This window comes from Ceratotherium simum, chromosome X (assembly GCF_057802395.1).
Source record: "Ceratotherium simum simum isolate JZ-2026a chromosome X, ASM5780239v1, whole genome shotgun sequence".
NCBI lineage: Eukaryota > Metazoa > Chordata > Mammalia > Perissodactyla > Rhinocerotidae > Ceratotherium > Ceratotherium simum.
The window spans coordinates 398,961-419,942 of NC_141940.1; the positions used below are offsets into that span (position 1 = coordinate 398,961).

At 36.7% G+C, this 20,982-nt stretch overlaps 1 protein-coding gene across 4 annotated transcripts in view; it reads left to right on the top strand.

Annotated features, from left to right (window-relative positions):
- The window catches only part of TMLHE (trimethyllysine hydroxylase, epsilon), a 108,171-nt gene that overhangs the window by 41,892 nt on the left and 45,297 nt on the right, over positions 1–20,982 (top strand). For all 4 annotated transcript variants that reach the window (XM_014779594.2, XM_087426861.1, XM_087426863.1 and 1 more), the window contains exon 2: positions 8,673–8,854. In XM_014779594.2, coding sequence (XP_014635080.1) covers positions 8,674–8,854 — 181 coding nt within the window. In that variant the 5' untranslated portion in view covers position 8,673. The remainder of the gene's footprint in view (positions 1–8,672; positions 8,855–20,982) is intronic.

Below are 20,982 nucleotides of genomic sequence, written 5' to 3' on the forward strand. Positions count from 1 at the left end.
TCCCATTTGTTTATTTTTCATTTTGTTTCCATTGCACTCAAAAATACACTGCTAAGACAGATGTCGAAGAGTGTACTGCCTATGTTTTCTTCTAGGAGTTTTATGGTTTCAAGTATTACATTCAATTCTGTATCCATTCTTTATCAATTCTTTAATCCATTTTGAGTTAATTTTTGTATGTGCTGTAAGATAATGGTCTACTGTATTTTTTAATGTATGGCTTTCCAGTTTTCCCAACACCATTTATTGAAGAGACTTTTCTTTGTCCATTGTGTGTTCTTGGCTCCTTTGTCAAAGATTAGCTGTCCGTAGATGTGTGATTTTATCTCTGGGCTTTCAATTCTGTTCCATTGATATTTGTGTCTGTTTTTGGGCCAGTACCATGCTGTTTTGATTACTATAGCTTTGTAGTATATCTTGAAGTCAGGGATTGTGATACCTCCAGCTTTGTTCTTCTTTCTCAGGATTGCTTTGGCTATTTAGGGTCTTTTGTTGTTCCATACCAATTACAGGATTCTTTGTTCTATTTCCGTGAGGAATGTCATTGGGATTCTGATTGGGATTGCATTGAATCTGTAGATTGCTTTAGGTAAAATGGACATTTTAGCTATGTTTGTACTTCCAGCCCATGAGTGTGGCATATCTTTCCATTTCTTTATGTCATTTTCAATTTCTTTCAACAATGTCTTCTAGTTTTCAGTGTACAGGTCTTTTGTTTCCTTGGTTAGATTTATTCCTGGGTTTTTTATTCTTTTTGTTGTGGTGGTAAATGGGATTGTATTCTTGTTTTCTCTTTCTGCTAGTTCGTTGTTAGTGTATAGAAACGCAACTGATTTTTGTATGTTGATTTTGTACCCTGCAACTTTACTGTATTTGTTAATTATTTGTAATGGTTTTTTGGTGGATTCTTTAGGGTTTTCTATATGTAAAATCATGTCATCCACAAATAGTTACAATTTTACTTTTTCCTTTCCAATCTGGATCCCTTTTATTTCTTTTTCTTGCCTAAACACTCTGGCTGGGACTTCCAATGCTATGTTGAATAAAAGTGGTGAGAATAGGCATCATGCTCTTGTTCCTGTTCTAGAGAAATAACTTTCAGTTTTTCACCATTGAGTATGATGTTGGCTGTGGGTTTGTCATATATGACCTTTATTATGTTGAGGTACTTTCCTTCTATACCCATTTTATTGAGAGTTTTTCTCATAAATAGATGTTGAATCTTGTCAAATGTTTTCTCTGCATCTATTGAGATGATCATGTGATTTTTCTTCATCATTTTGTTAATTTGGTGTATCACATTGATTGATTTGTGGTTGTTGAACCATCCCTGCATCCCTGGAATAAATCCCACTTGATTGTCGTGTATGATCCTTTTAATGTATTTCATTGTATTTGATTTGCTAATATTTTGTTGAGGATTTTCGCACCCATGTTCATCAGCAATATTGGCCTGTAATTTTCCTTTTTTGCATTGTTCGTGTCTGGTTTTGTTATCAGGGTAATGTTGGTCTAGTAAAATGAATTAGGAAACGTCCCATCCTCTTCAATGTCTTGTAGGTCTTTGAGAAGGATAGGTATTAAATTTTCATTGAGCATTTGGTAGAATTCACCAGAGAAGCTGTCTGGTCCTGGATTTTGTTTTTTGGGAGGATTTTGATTACTGTTTCAACATCTTCTGATTGGTCTATTCTGATTCTCTATTTCTTTTTGATACAGTTTTGGAAGATTATATGATTCTAAGAATTTATCCATTTCTTTTAGGTTATCCAATGTGTTAGCATGAAGCTTTTCATAGTATTCTCTTATAATCCTTTGTATTTCTGTGGTATCCATTGTAATTTCTCCTGTTTCATTTCTGATGTCATTTATTTGAGCTTTCTCTCTTTTTCTTAGTGAGTCTAGCTAAGGGTTTACCAATATTGTTTATGTTTTCAACAAAGTAGCTCTTAGTTTCATTGACTTTTTTCTATTTTTAGTCTCTATTTCATTCATTTTCACTCTAATTTTTATCATTTCCTTCCTTATACTGACTTTGGGTTTTATTTATTCTTTTTTTTCTGGTTATTTTACGTGTATTGTTAGATTATTTGAGAGATTTTTCTTGTTTCTTGACATAGACCCGTATTGTTATAAACTTCTCCCTTAGCACCATTTTGCTGCATCCCATAGGTTTTGGTATGTTGTGTTTTCATTTTCATTTATCTCCAGGTATTTTTTGTTTTCTCCTTTGATTTCTTTGTTGATCCAATAGTTTTTCAGTAGCATGTTGTTTAGTCTCCACATATTTGTGACTTTTCCAGCTTTCTTCTTGTAGTTGATTTCTGTTTTCTTACCCTTGTGGTTGGAAAAGATGCTTCATATGATTTCAATCTTCTTAAATTAATTAAGACTTGTTTCGTTTCCCAACATGTGCTCTAACTTTGAGAATGTTCCATAGGCAGTTGAGAAGAATGTGTATTCTGCTGTTTTTGGATGGAATGTTCTACGCACATCTTTTAAGTCCATCTGGTGTACTGTTTCATTTGAGGCTGATGTCTCCTTGTTGACTCTCTGGATGATCTATCCATTGATGTAAGTGCTGTATGAAAGTCCTCTACTATCATTCTGTTGGTGTAATTTCTCTCTTTAGGTCTATTAACAGTTGCTTTATATTCTTTGGTACTCCTATTTTATGTGCATATATATTCATAAGTGTTCTGTCTTCTTGGTGGAATGTCCCCTTTCCTTTATCATTATATATTATCCATCTTTGTCTCTTGTTATCTTTTTTGGCTTAAAGTTAATTTTGTCAGATATATGTATGGCTAAACTCACTTTCTTTTGGTTGCCATTTGCTTGGAATATCATCTTCCATCCCTTAATTCTGAGCCTGTGTTTGTCTTTAGAGCTGAGATGTGTTTCCTGGAGGCAGCATATTGTTGGGTCTTGATTTTTAATCCGTCCAGCCACTCTGTGTCTTTTGATTGGTGAATTCAATCCATTTACATTCAGAGTGATTAGTGATATATGGGGGCTTCATACTGCCATTTTATCTTTTGTTTTCTGGTTGTTCTATATTTCCATTGTTTCTTTTTCCTTGTGTTTCCATCTGCCATTTCAGTTTGGTGGTTTTCTGTGATGTGTTTCTCAGTTTCCTCTTTTTTTATGTTTTATGTCTCTGCTTTGAATTTTTGGTCTGGGGTTACCATGAGGTTTGTATAAAAGATCTCATAGATGAAATAATCCTTTTTCTGCCGATAGCATCTTATCCTCATTTGCCTATGCAAGTTCTGTCATTTTCCTCTTCTCCTTCTATGTTTTTGTTGTCACAAATTATCCCTTTTTGTATTGTAAGTTTGTTGCCAAATTAAAGTGGTTATAGTTATTTTTTAATGTTTTCTTTCCCTTTAACTCTTATGTTATAATTGTTTACTAACCTATTCTGGTATAGAGTTGCAGTTTTCTGATTCTATCTGTCTATTTATCACCTTGCTCAGAGCTTTGTAAACTTTTGCCTTTTTGTTTCAGGTGGGAGGGCTCCTTTCAACATATCTTGTAAGGCAAGTCTAGTGACAGTGATCTCCCTCAGCTTTTGTTTGTCTGGGAAAGCCTTTATTTCTCCTTCATATCTGAAGGATAACTTTGCTGGGTAGAGTATTCTTCACTGAGAGTTTTTGTCTTTCAATATTTTGAATATATAGTTCCACTCTCTCCTGGCCTGCAGAGTTTCTGCTGAGAAATCCACTGATAGCCTGGTGGGTTTCTTTGTAAGTTATTTTCTTCTCTCTGGCTGCCCTTAGTATTCTTTCTTTGTCATTGACTTTACACAGTTTTAATATAATATGCCTTGGAGAAGGTCTTATTGCATTGATGTAATTAGGAGTTCTATTAGCTTCATGTACTTGTATATCCGGCTCCTTCCTGAGGTTTGGGAAGTTCTCAGCTATTATTTCTTTGAATAAGCTCTCTGCTCCTTTCTCCCTCTCTTCTCCTTTTGGGATACCCATTATCCTTATGTTGCTTTTCCTAATTGAGCCAAATATTTCTTATAGAATTTGTCCATTTTTTAAAAAATGTTAGTTCTGTCTCCTCTTCCACCTGAATCATTTCTAGATTTCTATCTTTGAACTTGCTAATTCACTCTTTCATATGGTCTGCTCTACTTCTAATGCTTTTTACTTTAGTGTTTATCTCATTAATTGTGTTCTTCATTTACAGAATTTCTGTTTGGTTTTTTTTTTTAGAATTTCACTCTCTTTGGTGTAGTACTCTTTCTGTTCATTAATTTTATTCCTGAGCTCATTAAGCTGTCTTTTGGAGTTTTCTTGTAACTCATTGAGTTTCTTCATGACAGCTATTTTGAATTCTCTGTTAGATTACAATCTTCCATGACTTCAAGTTTGGTTTCTGGAGAGTTGTCACTTTCTTTCTGTTCTGCAGTTTTGCTGTAGTTCTTCATGGTGTTTGATGAATTGATCCTCGGCCAGCACATTTGTGGTAGTAACCACCTTTCTTATTTGGGTAAGGATTTGGTTACTTTGCTTATGAGCTGCTTCTGGTTGTATTTGAGAGCCTGCACTTTCCACCCTCCACTGCCTCTGCTAGAGGTGTCACCAGTGCCCTCCTTGTGCTGCTTGTGCCTCTGAGGTTGCTGGTGCCTTACTCCTTTCAATGTCACTGCCATTGCTGGTGTCACCACTAGTGTCATCGAACTAGCAAGCACCTCTGCTCCTTCTGGGGTCACCTGGGTCACGATTTCCACTACTGGGAGGGGGAGGCAGAGAGTGGACTGAGAGCCAGGGTCACAGGCATCTTTGCCATATCCAGGTTTGTTGGATCTGTAGGCACCACTGCTACAAGTGGGAAGGCTGAAGTTGTGGGTACTCCTGCAGCCAGGGGGGACTGGGGTTGTCTGCTCCACTGTCACTGTTACCTGGCTGCATGTGGGCTCTCCACAGGCTCAGGCACTGCTCCCATGTGCACCATCTGCACTGCTGCTCTCATGTTATCTGGGGGTGCTGGCAGTGCCACTGCCAGGGGCACTGGGTTCGCAGGTGTCACTGCTGCTGCCAAGTGGGCTAGGGTGGTGGGTGACATCACAACTGCCATAGGGGGTGAGGTACCTGGGTCATGAGTGTTACCAGGGTTCCTGAAGCCTCTGTTCTTTGGCACCTTTGCTGTTCCTGGAACCTCAGGTCACAGGCACCACTGCTGCTGCCAGGAACCCAGGGTCTTTTCTGCAGCCCTTGCTGCTGGCAGGGCCAGTGTTGGGTGCACAACCACTGGGTAGCAGGTATTGCTGTAGTTTCTGAAGCCTCAGGTCACAGGCACCACCTGCCCCTGTTGGGGGAGGGGGAGGGGCTGATTTGTGAGTTCCCACTGTGGTTTCTGCAGTGACTAGTCTCAGGCACTGGCATGATTCCTAGAACCTCAGGTCATGAGCACCACTGCTGCTGGTGGTGGTATCAGGGCCTTGGATGCAGCCCCCACTGCTGGAAGTGCTGGAGTCAAAGGCACCACCACTGGGGGAGGGGAGGGGGGTTCAGTTATAGACATCATCGCAGTTCTTGGAGCCTCCAGTCACAGGCCCCACGGTGGTTCCTGACACCTGCAGAAGTGTGGGATGCCTAGATTCCTGGGTCCTCCATTCATGGGCATTACCTCAGTTCCTGGAGCCTCTTGTCTCAGGAGCTGCTGCCACTGGTCCCCTTGTTCCACCACCATTGGGAGGTCCAGTCCACCCACCTCCAGGTGTATAGATGCATGGATCTCTCAGGTGTTCTGGATGTCCTACTGGTTGTAACTTAGAGGAGAAAGACAAAGGGAACAACTCATTCTGCTGTGATGCTGATGTCACTCCCTGGATACATATTCTTTTCTGCACACAGAAAAATAGATGATATGCTGGGCGATAAAGCAAGTGTCAAAAACTTTCAAAAATTACAGTTATATTGACATTTTTTTGGCCACAGTGCAATGAAGTTAGAAAGTAATAATAAAAACAAAACTAGAAAATCTCCCTAAAATAGGTAGTATACTTTTAAACAACCTGTACGTCAAATTTTGAAAATCAAAATGGAAATTTGAAAATATTTTTAACTGACTAAAAAATGAAAATATTGCATATCAAAACTCATGATGGAGGGAGAGATGAATAGGCAATGCACAGAGGATTTTTAGGGCAGTGAAACTATTCTGTATGATGCTATAATGGTGGATACATGTCGTTATACATTTGTCCAAACCCACACAGTGTACAACACCAAGAGTGAACCCTGATGTAAACTATGGACTTTGGGTGATAATGATGTATCAGTGTAGGTTCATCAGTTGTAACAAACATATTATCCTCTGGTGGGGATGTTGATAGTGGTGGAGGCTATGCATGTGTGGGTGCAAGGAGTATGGGAAATCTCTGTATCTTTCCCTCAATTTTGCTGTGAACCTAAAACTTCTCTAAAAACATAAAATGTTAATTTAAAAAGTGTTCAGTGGGCAAAAGATCTGAATAGACACTTGACCAAAGAAGATATATAGATGGCAATTAAAAATATGAAAAGATACACAACATCATACATAATTAGGGAAATGCAAATTAAAACAACAATGAGGTATCACTGCACACCTATTAGAATGGCTAAATCCAAAAAACTGACTATACCAAGTTCTAACAAGGATGCAGAGGAACAGGAGCTCTCATTCATTGCTGGTGGAATGCAAAATAGTACAGCTACTTTGAATCTCAGTCTCAGAGTTTCTTATAATGTTAAATATAGACTTAGCATATGACCCATCAATAACACTCTTAGGTATTTACGAAAGTGGCCAGAAAACTATGTTCACACAAAAATGTGTGTATGGAAAGTATGCACATTTCAACTGTGTGTGGTTGGGAAGTTGGTCCTCCAAATTGCTGATTATTGCTGAAGTTTCCTTTAAGGAATGGGTATGGCAAATAATGAGGGAAGGAGGATTTCACTTTCCATTTTATATATTTCTGGGTTATTTGGATTATTTTTCTTTCCTTTTTTTCTCTTTACAATGATAAAGTTTTGTTTTGTAAGTAAATAAAAAACAATGAAACACTTCTACAAAGAGCACTGATCACGTAGAGTCCTCCCTCTTTACAGGCATAGTTAACCGCTTTTTCCTTTGCCCTTTTTTCACTGTACTCTGTGCTTAAAACTATCAGAGATAAGTAGTAGTTATCACCCTATAATTGTCTGTCTTTCCCACTAGATTGTGAGCTTTTTGAATGGTGGCTGGAATTGTTGACTTATAGTTTATATTCCAAGTACTTAAGAAAGTACCTATTATACATATGCTCAGTAATATTTGTTGGGTGAAATAATGAAGAAATTGATGAATACACTTGCTTAAGAGTGTCTTTTTGGGCAGTAATCCAGTGTAAAGGAAGAAGAGTATTGATTAAGAACTGAGCATTAGACCTGCAATTGGAAAAATTTTCCTTTGAAGGGCCATATAGTAAATATTGTAGACTTTGCAGGCCACATATAGTCTTGCTCTCATATTCTTTGGTTTTGTTTACAACACTTTAAAAATATGAAATCAATTCTTAGCTTGTGGGCCATACAAAAAATACATGAGGAGAAAATAAATGTAACCCGTAGCCTTTCTATGCTCTGCTCCTTGCTCCCACCCATAAAATCTCAATAAATTTGACTTTAGCTCTCAATTTCCTAAGCTGTTATTTCAGAACCCTCCACTAATCATCATCAAATTCTACTACATCTCTAGCTGTGGCCTTTGTGTATGTTATTGGTTTCATCCCACATCAACATGAAATTCAGACCCTTTATCAGCTTTCACCACACACACACACACACAGGTACACATCCACTCAAGTATTTTGTGGGTTTAGTAACCTTAAGGGGTTATTGAGAAGGTTCCCCATCAAGCACCATACAGCTTCTCTGAAGCTCCATAGCTTTCTCCCTCTCTTCCTACAGGACAGATTAATTCCTTTTAAGGTCTTATGCAAATGAAATTGTTGTATTAATCTTTCTGAAACCATGATGCTCAGGGAGTCACCAAATCCAAGAAGGTTTATCAAGTTACTTTTACCAACAGATATAGTTTATTCCTAGGAATAACCATAATAGTAATGATGACAATTATAAAACAGCTGATATATATAGGGCTTACTATGGGACAGACATAGTTCTAAGTACTTTAGTCCTCGCACTAAACCCATGAGATAAGTATTATTATCCTCATCTTACAAAACAGGAAACAGAGTCACTGAGAGTTTAAGTAACTTGCCCACAATCATACATAATCAGTGAAAAAGAAAGTTTCAAGGAGCCAGGGTGAGGGTGATCACTAGTGTCACAAGTGGAGAGGCCCAGAAGGATGAGACCTGAAAAGCAATCCTTATATGTGGTTGTAAGATTAAAATTGGTGAATTTTTAAAGAACTACTTCAGTTAGATATTGGGGTAGAAGCAAGATTGCAGGGCATAAAATAAGAGTGGCTAGTGAAAAAATGGAAGTACTGGTTATAGACCACTTATGCTTAGCTTTTCAGAATTTCTCCTTTGTTTAATCCTCTGTATTTGAGATAATTAAATCTATTCTTTTACATAGTTACATCTATAGTGTTATTCCTGTATCCTCATAAAAGTTGTTTTATGTTGTTACTAACTGTCTTTCTACTGTCGAATTTTCTAGGATGTGGTGCCGCAGGTTGTCCCACCTACAAAGCGGGATCCAGGACCTGCTGAGGGGAAGAGTCATATGTTGGGCACTTCAACAGCCCAGCTTCAATAGCTTATTTCCATTAGCCATCCATTGGCACCATACAGCCTCTAAGTGTCTGAATTGTGCTTGGCGGCAACATGAAGATCATTTTGGTAAGATGTTTGAAGACATACAGTTTATTTTTAATTGTGATAAAAAATACATAACATAAAATTTAACATCTTAACCATCTTTAAGTGTACAGTTCAGGAGTGTTAAATATATTTACATTCTTGTGCAATAACAGATACTTTTTATGTGGACTGAAAATATTTTCTGTGGAGTTGTGAGGACCTTTAGCCCCACTCTATCTCTCATCTAAGGGGAAAAAAAAGAAAAAAAGAAAGCCTCAGTATACATGGGAGAGGGTTTCAAAGACATAGACCGGAAATGCTACAGCCAGGGAAGGCATTAGATGGCAGAAGGGAAAAAGCTTTACCCTTGTGTATTAGTTTCCTAGTGCTGCTTTAACAAATTACCACAAACTGTATGGCTTAAAACAACAAAAATTTATTCTCTTACAGTTCTGGGGTCTAGAAGTCTGAAATCAAGACGTTGGCAAAGCCATGTTCCCTCCAAAGGCTCTTGGAGAGAACTTTTCCTTGCCTCTTCTAAATTCTCTGTTGGTTGCCAATAATCCTTGGTGTTCCTTGGCTTGTGGCAACATCCCTCCACTCTCTGCCTCTATCATCACATAGCCTTCTTCCCTGTGTCTCCTCTCTGTCTTCAAATCTCTCTTTCCTTATAAGGACATCAATTGTTGAATTTATGGCCCACCGTAATCCAGTGTGATCTCCTCTTATCTTGATTATCTTCAAAGACCCTATTTCCAAGTAAGATCTCATTCACAGGTACTAGGGGTTTGGACTTCAGCATATCTTTTTGTGGAATACAGTTCAACCAACAACACCCTGGAAAGGGACAAAAACAATTGTGAAGGCCACAATCCCAAGACCCCAGCCCACTGTGCACTCCAAAGACTGAGATTAGAGAATGCTCTCCTCCCCTACACATTACAAGCGGCTAATAAGCCTCCACTTAAAATAACAGTGGATTACAGCTGGGAAAGCTGCAAGAGACAAACTTTCTCTGAGGTGCAGCACAAAGGGAAGGGACAAGGCCAAGAGAGGAGACAAAAGCAAGATTACTAGAGGCATTTAATGCCTCTGGTACTCATAGAGACAACAAACATCAGACATAGCCCAACTCTTGGCCAGATTGATATAAATATTCACCCTAAAAGTCCTAGTTACCTCAATATCTACTGCACTGTACAACACATCTGGCTTTCAACAGCAACAAGAAAATTACAAAACAAAGGCAAGAAGTAACACAAGTTGAAGAGACAAAGCACTATCAGAACTAGACTCACAAATGACAACACAAGTGTTGAAATTATCAGTCAGGAAATTTAAAATAACTATGATTAATATTTTAAGGACTCTAATTGAAGAGGTAGACAAAATGAAAGACCAGATGGATAATGTCAGCAAAGTGATGTAAAATATAAGAATCAAAAGGAAATCAAAATCACAATAACAGAAATGAAGAATGACTTTGATGAGCTCATCAGTAGACTTGACACATCCAAGGATAGAATTAATAAATGTCAAGATAGGTCAATAGAAATTACCCAAACTGAAATGCAAAGAGAAAATGAGAGTGGAAACAAAATACATAGCAGAGTAGTCAGGAACTGTGGGACAATATCAAAAGTTATAACATGCATAAATAGAATACCAGAAGGAGAAGAAAGAAAGAACTAAGCAGAAGAAATATTTGAATAAATAATGGCTGAAAGCCTTCCAAAATAAGTGATAGATAACAAACCACATATCCAAGAAGCTTAGAGAACACCAAGTATGATAAATTTTTAATAAACCACACACACACAAAATCCCACACCTAGGCATATCATATTCAAACTACAGAAAAGCAAAAACAAAGTGAAGGGCAGCCAGAAGGGAGAAAAACACAGATAAGAATTGCAGCAGACTTCTAATCAGAAATTATGCAAGAAAGAACACAATGGAATGACAACTTTAAAGTAGTAAAAAGAGAGTAAACTGCCAACCTAGAATTCTATGTCCAAAAAATTATCTTTAAAAAGTGAGAGAAAAATAAAGACTTTCTCATACAATGTCTCAAAATATTGTAAAGGAAGTTCTTCTGGCAGAAGGAAAATGATATAGGTCACAAACTTGGATTTGCATAAAAGAGGAAGAGTGTTAGAAAGGAATGAAGATAAAATATAAAATTTTATCTCTCTTATTCTTTTTTTTTTTTTTGTGGGGAAGATTAGCCCTGAGCTAACATCCATACTAATCCTTCTCTTTTTGCTGAGGAAGACCAGCTCTGAGCTAACATCTATTGCCAATCCTCCTCCTTTTTCCCCCTGCCAAAGCCCCAGTAGATAGTTGTACGTCATAGTTGCATGTCCTTCTAGTTGCTGTATGTGGGACGCGGCCTCAGCATGGCCGGAGAAGCGGTGCCTTGGTGCGCGCCCGGGATCCGAACCCGGGCAGCCAGTAGCGGAGCACGCACTTAACTGCTAAGCCATGGGGCCGGCCCTCTCTTATTCTTAATTGCCCTAAATTTGACTGTTTAAAGCAGTATAAATAACAATGTATTTAGTGTTAATAGCATATGTAAAAGTGAAACAAATGATAACAACGTGACAAAGAATAGGAGGGAGAAATTAGGAATATTCTATTATAAGGTACCTGCACTACACATTAAGTGATATAGAATTATCTAAAAATAGGCTTAGATTATTTTAAAATGTACATTGCAAACATTAGGAAAACTACTAAATAGTTTTTAAAAAACAGTATGAATAATACGTCAAGAAAGGAGATAAAATGGAATCATAAAAAATACTCAGTGAAAATCAGAGAGGGCAGAAAAAGAGGAAAAAGAAATGAAAGAAGGAGTAAATACAACAAACAGAAAATAGCAAGAAGATAGATTTAAATCCAACCACATCGATAATCACTTTAAACGTTACCTAAACACACCAGTCAAAAGAGAAATATTGTCAAATTGCATAAAAGAAAAAAATTCAACTATATGTTGTCTGCAAGAAACACACTTTAAATATAAAGACTCAGATAGGTTAAGGGATGGTGTTGGGGCAGGGGATGTATGGGAACTCTGTACCTTTGGCTCAATTTTGCTGTGAAACTAAAACTGCTCTAAAAAATAAAGTCTACTTAAAAAATTTTTTTTTAATTTAAAGTTAAGGGATGGAGAAACACTGTGCAAATGCTAATCAAAAACAGTAATAGCTATGTTAACTTCAGACAAAGTGGTTTTCAGAACAAGGAAGATTATCAGGGATACAGAGGCACGTTACGTAGTGATAAAGGGCTCAGTTCTCCAAGAGCACTTGTAACAATCCTAAAAATGTAGCACCTAACAACAAACCATTAAAATACATGAAGCAAAAATTGATAGAGATAAAAGTAGAGGTAAACAAATCGACAATTGTAATTGGAGACTTTAATAACTCTCTCTCTTTCAGTAATTGATAGATTTAGCAGGCAGAAAATCAGTAAGGATATAAATAACCTGAACAGCACTGTCAACCAACCTTACCTAAATGACATCTATTGAACAATCTATCCAACAAAGTACACATTGTTCTGAAGTGTAAATGAAGCATCCACCAAGAGAGACCACATTCTGGGCCATAAAATAAAGCTCAACAAATTTAAAAGAATCTAAAAACATAAAGAGTACGTACTCTGACCATAACGGAACCAACTAGTAATCAATAAAAGAAGGATAGTTAGAAAAGTCCCAAATATTTGGAAATGTAGCTATACACTTCTAAAAAATGTATGGGTAAAAGAAGTCTCAAGGAAAGTTAAAAGTATTTTGAACTAAATGAAAATGAATATGCAACTTATCAAAATTTGTGGTAAGCAGCTATTGCAGTGGTTGGAGGAAAATGTATGGCAATAAATGCATATATTAGAAAAGAAAAAAGGTCTAAAATCGATAACCAATACTACTACATTAGGAAATTAGATGAAGAAGAGCAAATTAAACCTAAAGCAAGCAGAAGGAAAGAAATGATAAAAATTAGAGCAGAAATCAATGACATTGAAAACAGGAAAAAAGAAAACAAAATCAATGAACCCAAAAGCTGTTTATTTGAAAATATCAATAAAATTGATAAACCTCTAGCCAGGCTAACCAAGAAAAGAACAGAAAAGAGACAAATTATCAATATCAAGAATTTTTACCACTGATCCTACAGACACTAAAAGGACAATAAGAAGAATACTACAAACAACTCTATGCCCATAAATTTGATAATTATATGAAATGGACCAATTCCTAGAAAAACACTACTATGGACTGAATTGGGTCCCCCCAAAATTCATACATTGAAGCCCTAATCCCCTAAATAGAGTACACTGGAGATAGGATCTTTAAGCAGGTGATTAGGGTTAAATGAGGTCATGAGGGTAGAGACCTGGCCGAATTAAACTGGTGTCCTTATAAAAGAAGAAGAGACACCAGTGATCGAACTCTCAATCTCTCTCTCTCTCTCTCTCCCACATATTAAGAAGGCAGCCATCTACAAACTAGGAAGAGAGCTCTCACCAGGATCCAAATTTGCTGGCACCTTGTTCATGGACTTCTAGTCTCCAGAACTGTGAGAAAATAAATTTCTGTTGTTTAAGTCACCCAGTCTCTGGTAGTTTGTTATGGCAGCCTGAGCAGACTAACACAGGCAAAAACTACCAAAACTTACTCAAGGAAAAATAAATAATTTGAATAGTCCCATATCTATTAAAGAAACAGAATTAGTAGTAAAAAACCTTTCAAAATAGAGAACACTTGGCCAAGATGGTTTCACTCATGAATTCTGCCACATTTAAGAAATATTACCAATTCTACACATTTACTTCCAAAACATAGAAGAGAAAGGAAAACTTCCCAATTTATTTTATGAGGTCATCATTACTCTAATACCAAATCTAGACAAATACAGTAAAAGAAAACTACAGACAGTATTTCATGAATATAGACATAAAAATACTTGCCAGAATATTAACAAATTAAATCCAATATATAAAAAGGATAATATATCAAGACCAGGTGGGGTTCATCCCATGAATACAAGGCTCTTTCCACATTAAAAAAATCAATCAATGTAGGGGCTGACCCCATAGTGTAGTGGTTAAGTTCAGCACATTCTGCTTTGATGGCCTGGATTCGTGGGTTTGGATCCCAGGTGCAGACCTACACCACTCGTCAGCCGTGCTGAGGTGGTGTCCCACATACAAAATAGAAGAAGATTGACACAGATGTTAGCTCAGGGCTAATCTTCCTCAAGCCAAAAAAAAAGGGAAGATTGGAACAGATGTTAGCTGAGGGCAAATCTTCCTCACCAAAAAAAAAAATAATCAATCAATGTAATTCACCATATGAACATACTAAGAAATACCATATGATCATCTCATTAGGTTCAGAAAAACCATTTAACAAAATTCAATACCCATTTATTATAAAAAATCTCAAAAAGTTAGGAGGAGACTTTCTTAACCTAATAAAGGGTATATATGAAAAACATACAGTAAGCCTCATAATTTCAAGAGACTGAATGCTTTCCCCCTAAGATCAGGAACAAGACAAGGATCTCCTTTTCTCACCACTCCTATTCAGCATTGTTCTGGAAATGCTAACTAGTGCAATAAAGCAAGAAAAATAAATAAAAGACATGCAGATTGGAAAGGAAGATATAAAACTATTTTTTTCACAAATGGTATGATTGATTATCTACATAGAGATCTCCAAAGAATCTACAAAATACTCTTGAATATAAACAAATTTAATGAGGTTCCATAATACAAGGTCAATACACAAAAGTCAATTGCTTTCCTATATAACAGCAGCTGACATTTGGAATTTGAAATTAACAAAGCAATGCCACTTACAATAGCACCAAAAAAATAAGTACTTGGGTTAAGTAGTTAGATACACACACACACATACATATAGGCAAAATCTGTATGCAGAAAACTACAAAACTCTGATGAAAGAACTAAATAATTGGAAAGACATTCCATGATTATGGGTTGGAAGACTCAATATCGTTAAGATGTGAATTCTCAATATGATCTATAGATTAAAAATGCAGTCCCACTCAAAATCCCAGCAAGCTTTTTTGTAGATGTTAACAAACTAATTCTAAAATGTATGTGGAAAGGCAAAGGTACTAGAATAGTCAATACAATTCTGGAAAAAAAAGTCAAAGGACTCAAATTACCTGATTTCAGGACTTACTGTAAAGCTACAGTAATCAAGACAGTGTGGCTGTTGGCTGAAGGGAAGACACATAGATCAGTGGAACAAATTAGAGAGCCCAGAAATAACCAAATAGACTGACACAAATATAGTCAACTGATTTTTGACAAAAGTGAAAAGTCAATTCAATGGAAAAAGGATTGTTTTTTCAACAAGTGGTGCTGGAACAGTTGGACATCCATATGCAAAACAAAACAAGACATCATAAAACCTTGACACTTACCTCCTACTTTGTGTAAAAATTAGCTCAAAGTTGATAATGGGCCTAAATGTAAAACTGTAAAACTTATATAAGAAAACAGGAGAAAATGTTACATTGGATTAAGCAAAACATTCTTACATGTAACTTCAAAAGCCTAATCCATAAAGGAAAAAATGATAAATTGGACTCTATAAAATTCAAAACATTTTCTCTGTGAAAGGCACAATTAAGAGAATGAAAAGTAACGGACTTGGAGAAAATATTTTCAACCACATATCTGAGAAAAGACTTGCATGCAGAATATATAAAGACTTGTTAAAACTTAACAGTAGGAAAACAACCCAATTTTTAAAAGAGGGGAAAGATCTGAACAGACACTTTATCAAACAGGATGTAAGTATGGCAAATAAACATATGAAAAGATGCTCAACATCATTTTCATTAGGTAAATGTAAGTTAAAGCCACAATGATATACCATTACACACCTATTAGAATGACTAAAATCCAAAAAAAATAACAACTATAGGAAAACTATCAAAAGTCAATGACAAAGAAAGAATATTAAGGGCAGCCAGGGAGAAGAAAATAACTTACAAAGGAGCCCCCATTAGGCTATCGGTGGATTTCTCAGCAGAAACTCTACAGGCCAGGAGAGAGTGGAACTATATATTCAAAATATTGAAAGACAAAAACTCAGCCAAGAATACTCTACCCAGCAAAGTTATCCTTCAGATATGAAGGAGAAATAAAGGCTTTCCCAGACAAACAAAAACTGAGGGAGTTCATCACCATTAGACTTGCCTTACAAGGTATGTTGAAAGGAGCCTTCCTACCTGAAACAGAAAGGCAAAAGTTTACTAAGCTCTGAGCAAGGTGATAAACAGACAGAAAGAATCAGAAAACTGCAACTCTATACCAGAATAGGTTAGTAAACAATTATAACATAAGAGTTAAAGGGAAAGAAAATATTAAAAAATAACTATAACCACTTTAATTTGGCAACAAACTCACAATACAAAAAGGTATAATTTGTGACAACAAAAACATAGGGAAGAAGAAAAGGACAGAACCTCCATAGGCAAGTGGAGATAAGATGCTATCAGCAAAAAAAGGACTATCTCATCTATGAGATGTTTTATACAAACCTCATGGTAACCACAAAACAAAAATTCAGAGCAGAGTCACAAAACATAAAAAAAGAGGAAACTGGGGCTGGCCCAGTGGCACCAGCAGTTAAGTACACGCACTCCGCTACAGTGGCCCGGGTTTCGCCGTTTCGGATCCCAGACGCGCACCAACACACTGCTTGGCAGGCCATGCTGTGGCGGCGTCCCACATAAAGTGGAGGAAGATGGTCACAGATGTTAGCCCAGGGCCAGTCTTCCTCAGCAAAAAAAGAGGACAATTGGCAGATGTTAGCAGAGGGCTGATCTTCCTCATGAAAAAAAAAGAGGAAACTGAGAAACACATCACAGAAAACCACCAAACTGAAATGGCAGACAGAAACACAAGGAAAAAGAAATAATGGAAATATAGGACAACCAGAAAACAAAAGATAAAATGGCAATATTAAGCCCTCATATATCAATAATTACCCTAATGTAAATGGATTGAATTCACCAAGCAAAAGACACAGAGTGGCTGGACGGATTAAAAAACAAGACCCAACAATATGCTGCCTCCAGGAAACACATCTCAGCTCTAACACAAACATAGGCTCAGAATTAAGGGATGGAAGATGATATTCCAAGCAAATGGCAACCAAAAGAAAGTGAGTTTAGCCATACTTATATCTGACAAAATCGACTTTAAGTCAAAGAAGGTAATGAGACAAAGATGGATAATATATAATGATAAAGGAAAGGGGACATTCCACCAAGAAGACAAAACACTTATGAATATATAAGCACCTAACGGAGGAGCACCAAAGTATATAAAGCAACTGTTAACAGACCTAAAGGGAGAAATTGACAGCAACACAATAATAGTAGGGAACTTTAACACCGCACTTACATCAATGGGTAGGTCATCCAGACAGAAAGTCAAGAAGGAAACATCATCTTAAATGAAACAGTACACCAGATGGATTTAATAGATGTACGTAGAACATTCCATCCAAAAGCAGCAGAATACACATTCTTCTCAAGTTCACATGGAACATTCTCAAAGATAGAACATATGTTGGGAAACAAAACAAGCCTCGATAAATTTAAGAAGATTAAAATCATATGAAACATCTTTTCTGACCACAAAGTTAAGAAATTAGAAATAAACTACAAGAGGAAAGCTGGAAAATTCACAAATATGTGGAGATTAAACAACATGCTACTGAACAGCTATTAGATCAATGAAGAAGTCAAAGGAGAAATCAAAAAATACTGGGAGACAAAAGAAAATGAAAACACAACATACCAAAACCTATGGGATGCAGCTAAAGTGGTAGTAAGAGGGAAGTTTATAGCAATAGAGGCCTACCTCAAGAAAGAAGAAAAATCACAAACAATCTAATACTATACCTAAAAGAATTAGAAGAAGAACAAGCAAAGCCCAAAGTCAGTAGAAGAAAGGAAATAATAAAAAGCAGAGCAGAAATTACTGAAATAGAGACTAAAAAGACAATAGAAAGGATTAATGAAATTAAGAGCTGGTTCTTTGAAAAGACAAACAAAATTGACAAACCCTTAGCTAGACTCTCTAAGAAAAAGGAGAGAAGGCTCCAAAAAATAACATCAGAAATGAAAGAGGAGAAATTACAACGGACACCACAGAAATACAAAAGACTATAAGAGAATACTACAAAAAGCTATACGCCAATAATTGGATAACCTAGAAGAAATGAATGAATTCTTAGAATCACACAACCTTCCAAAACCGAATCAAGAAGAAATAGAGAATCAGAATAGACTAATCACAAGTAAAGAGATTGAAACAGTAATCAAAAACCTCCCAAAAAAACAAAAGTCCAGGACCAGATAGCTTCTCTGGTGAATTCTACCAAATGCTCAACAAAAATTTAATACCTATCTTCCAAACACTTACAAAACATTGAAGAGGATGGGATGCTTCCTAATTCTAGACCAACATCACCCTGATACCAAAACCAGACAAAGACAACACAAAAAAGGAAAATTACAGGCCAATATCACTGATGAACATGGATGCGAAAATCCTCAACAAAACATTAGCAAATCAAATACAACAATACAGGGCCGGCCCTGTGGCTTGGCGGTTAAGTGCACGCGCTGCGATGCTGGCGGCCCGGGTTCGGATCCCGGGTGCGCATCGAGGCACCACTTCTCCGTTCATCCTGAGGCCGAGTCCCGCATACAGCAACTAGAAGGATGTGCAGCTACGACATACAACTATCCACTGGGGCTTTGGGGGGAAAAATAAAATAAATAAAATCTTCAAATACAACAATACATTAAAAGGATCATACACCACGATCAAGTAGGATTTATTCCAGGGATGCAGGGATGGTTCAACATCCACAAATCAATCAATGTGATACACCAAATTAACAAAATGAAGAATAAAAATCACATGATCATCTCAATAGATGCAGAAAAAGCATTTGACAAGATTCCACGTCCATTTATGATAAAAAAAAAACCACTCTCAATAAAATGAGTATATAAGGAAAGTACATCAACATAATAAAGGCCATATACAACAAACCCACAGCCAACATCATACTCAATGGTGAAAAACTGAAACCTATTTCTCTAAGACAGGAGCAAGACAAGGATGCCTACTCTCACCACTCTTATTCAACATAGTATTGGAACTCCTAGTCAGTGCAATTAGGCAAGAAAAAAAAATAAAAAGGATCCAGATTGGAAAGGAAGAAGCAAAACTCTCCTTATTTGCAGATGACATGATTCTATATATAGAAAACCCTAAAGAATCCACCAAAAAAACTATTAGAAATAATTAACGAATACAGTAAAGTTGCAGGGTACAAAATCAACATACAAAAATCAGTTGTGTTTCTATACACTAACAACGAACTAGCAGAAAGAGAAATCAAGAATACAATCCCATTTACAATTGCAACAAAAAGAATAGTATACCTGGGGATACATTTAACCAATGAAGTGAAAGACCTATACACTGAAAACTATAAGACATTATCGAAGAAAAGCAAAGAAGACGTAAGGAAATTGAAAGATATTCCATGCTCATGGATTGGAAGAATAAACATAGTTAAAATGTCCACATTACCTAAAGCAATCTACAGATTCAATACAATCCCAATCAGAATCCCAATGACATTCTTCATGGAAATAGAATAAAGAATCCTAAAATTTATATGGACTAACAAGAGACCCCAAATAGCCAAAGCAATCCTGAGAAAAAAGAACAAATCTGGAGGAATCACAATCCCTGACTTCAAAATATACTACAAAGCTACAGTAATCAAAACAGCATGGTACTGGTATAAAAACAGACACAAAGATCCATGGAACAGAATTTAGAGCGCAGAAATAAAACCACACAACTAAGGACAGCTAATTTTTGACAAAGGAGCCAAGAACATACAATGGAGAAAGGAAAGTCTTTTCAAAAAGTGACATTGGAGAAACTAGACAGCCACTTGCAAAAGAATGAAAGTAGACCATTATCTTACACCATACACAAAAATTAACTCAAAATGGATTAAAGTTTTGAATATAAGACTTGAAACCGTAAAGAAGAAAATATAAGCAGTACACTCTTTGCCATCAGTCTTAGCAGTATCTTTTTGAATATCATGTCTCCTTAGGCCAGACAAACAAAAGGAAAAATAAACAAATGAGACTACATCAAACTAAAAAGCTTCTGCACAGCAAAGAAAACCATTGACAAAACAAAAAGACAACCCACCAACTGGGAGAAAATGTTTGCAAATCATATATCGGACAAGGGGTTAATATCCTAAAAATATAAAGAACTGATACAACTCAACAAAAAAAACCAAACAACCCCATCAAAAATTGGGGTTTTTCTAAAGAAGATATACAGATGGCCAAAAGGCACATGAAAAGGTGTTCAACATCACTAATTATTAGGGAAACGCAAATCAAAACTACAATGAGATATCACCTCACGCCTATCTGAATGGCTATAATTAACAAGACAAGAAATAACAAGTGTTGGAGAGGATGTGGAGAAAAGGGAACCCTCATACACTGATGGTGGAAATGTAAACTGGGGCAGCCACTATGGAAAACAGTATGGAGATTCCTCAAAAAATTAAAAGTTGAAATACCATATGATCCAGCTATTCCACTGCTGGGTATTTATCCAAAGAACATGAAAACATGAATGTGTAAAGATATGTGCACCCCTATGATCATTGCAGCATCATTCACAGTAGCCAAGACTTGGAAGCAACCTAAGTGTCCATCAAGGGACGAATGGATAAAGAAGATGTGGTGTATATACACAATGGAATACTACTTAGCCATAAAAAACTCGAAATTGTCCCATTTGCAACAACATGGATGGGCCTTGAGGGTATTATGCTAAACAGAGTAAGTCAGATAGACCAAGACAAACACCATATGACTTCATTCATGTGTGGTAGATAAACAAACAAGCATATATTTAAGGAGAACAGATTGGTGGTTACCGGAGGGGAAGTGGGTGGGAGGAGGGTGAAAGGGGTAAAGGGGCACATATGTATGGTGACAGATGGAAACTAGACTTTTGGTGGTGAACATAATGCAGTCTAT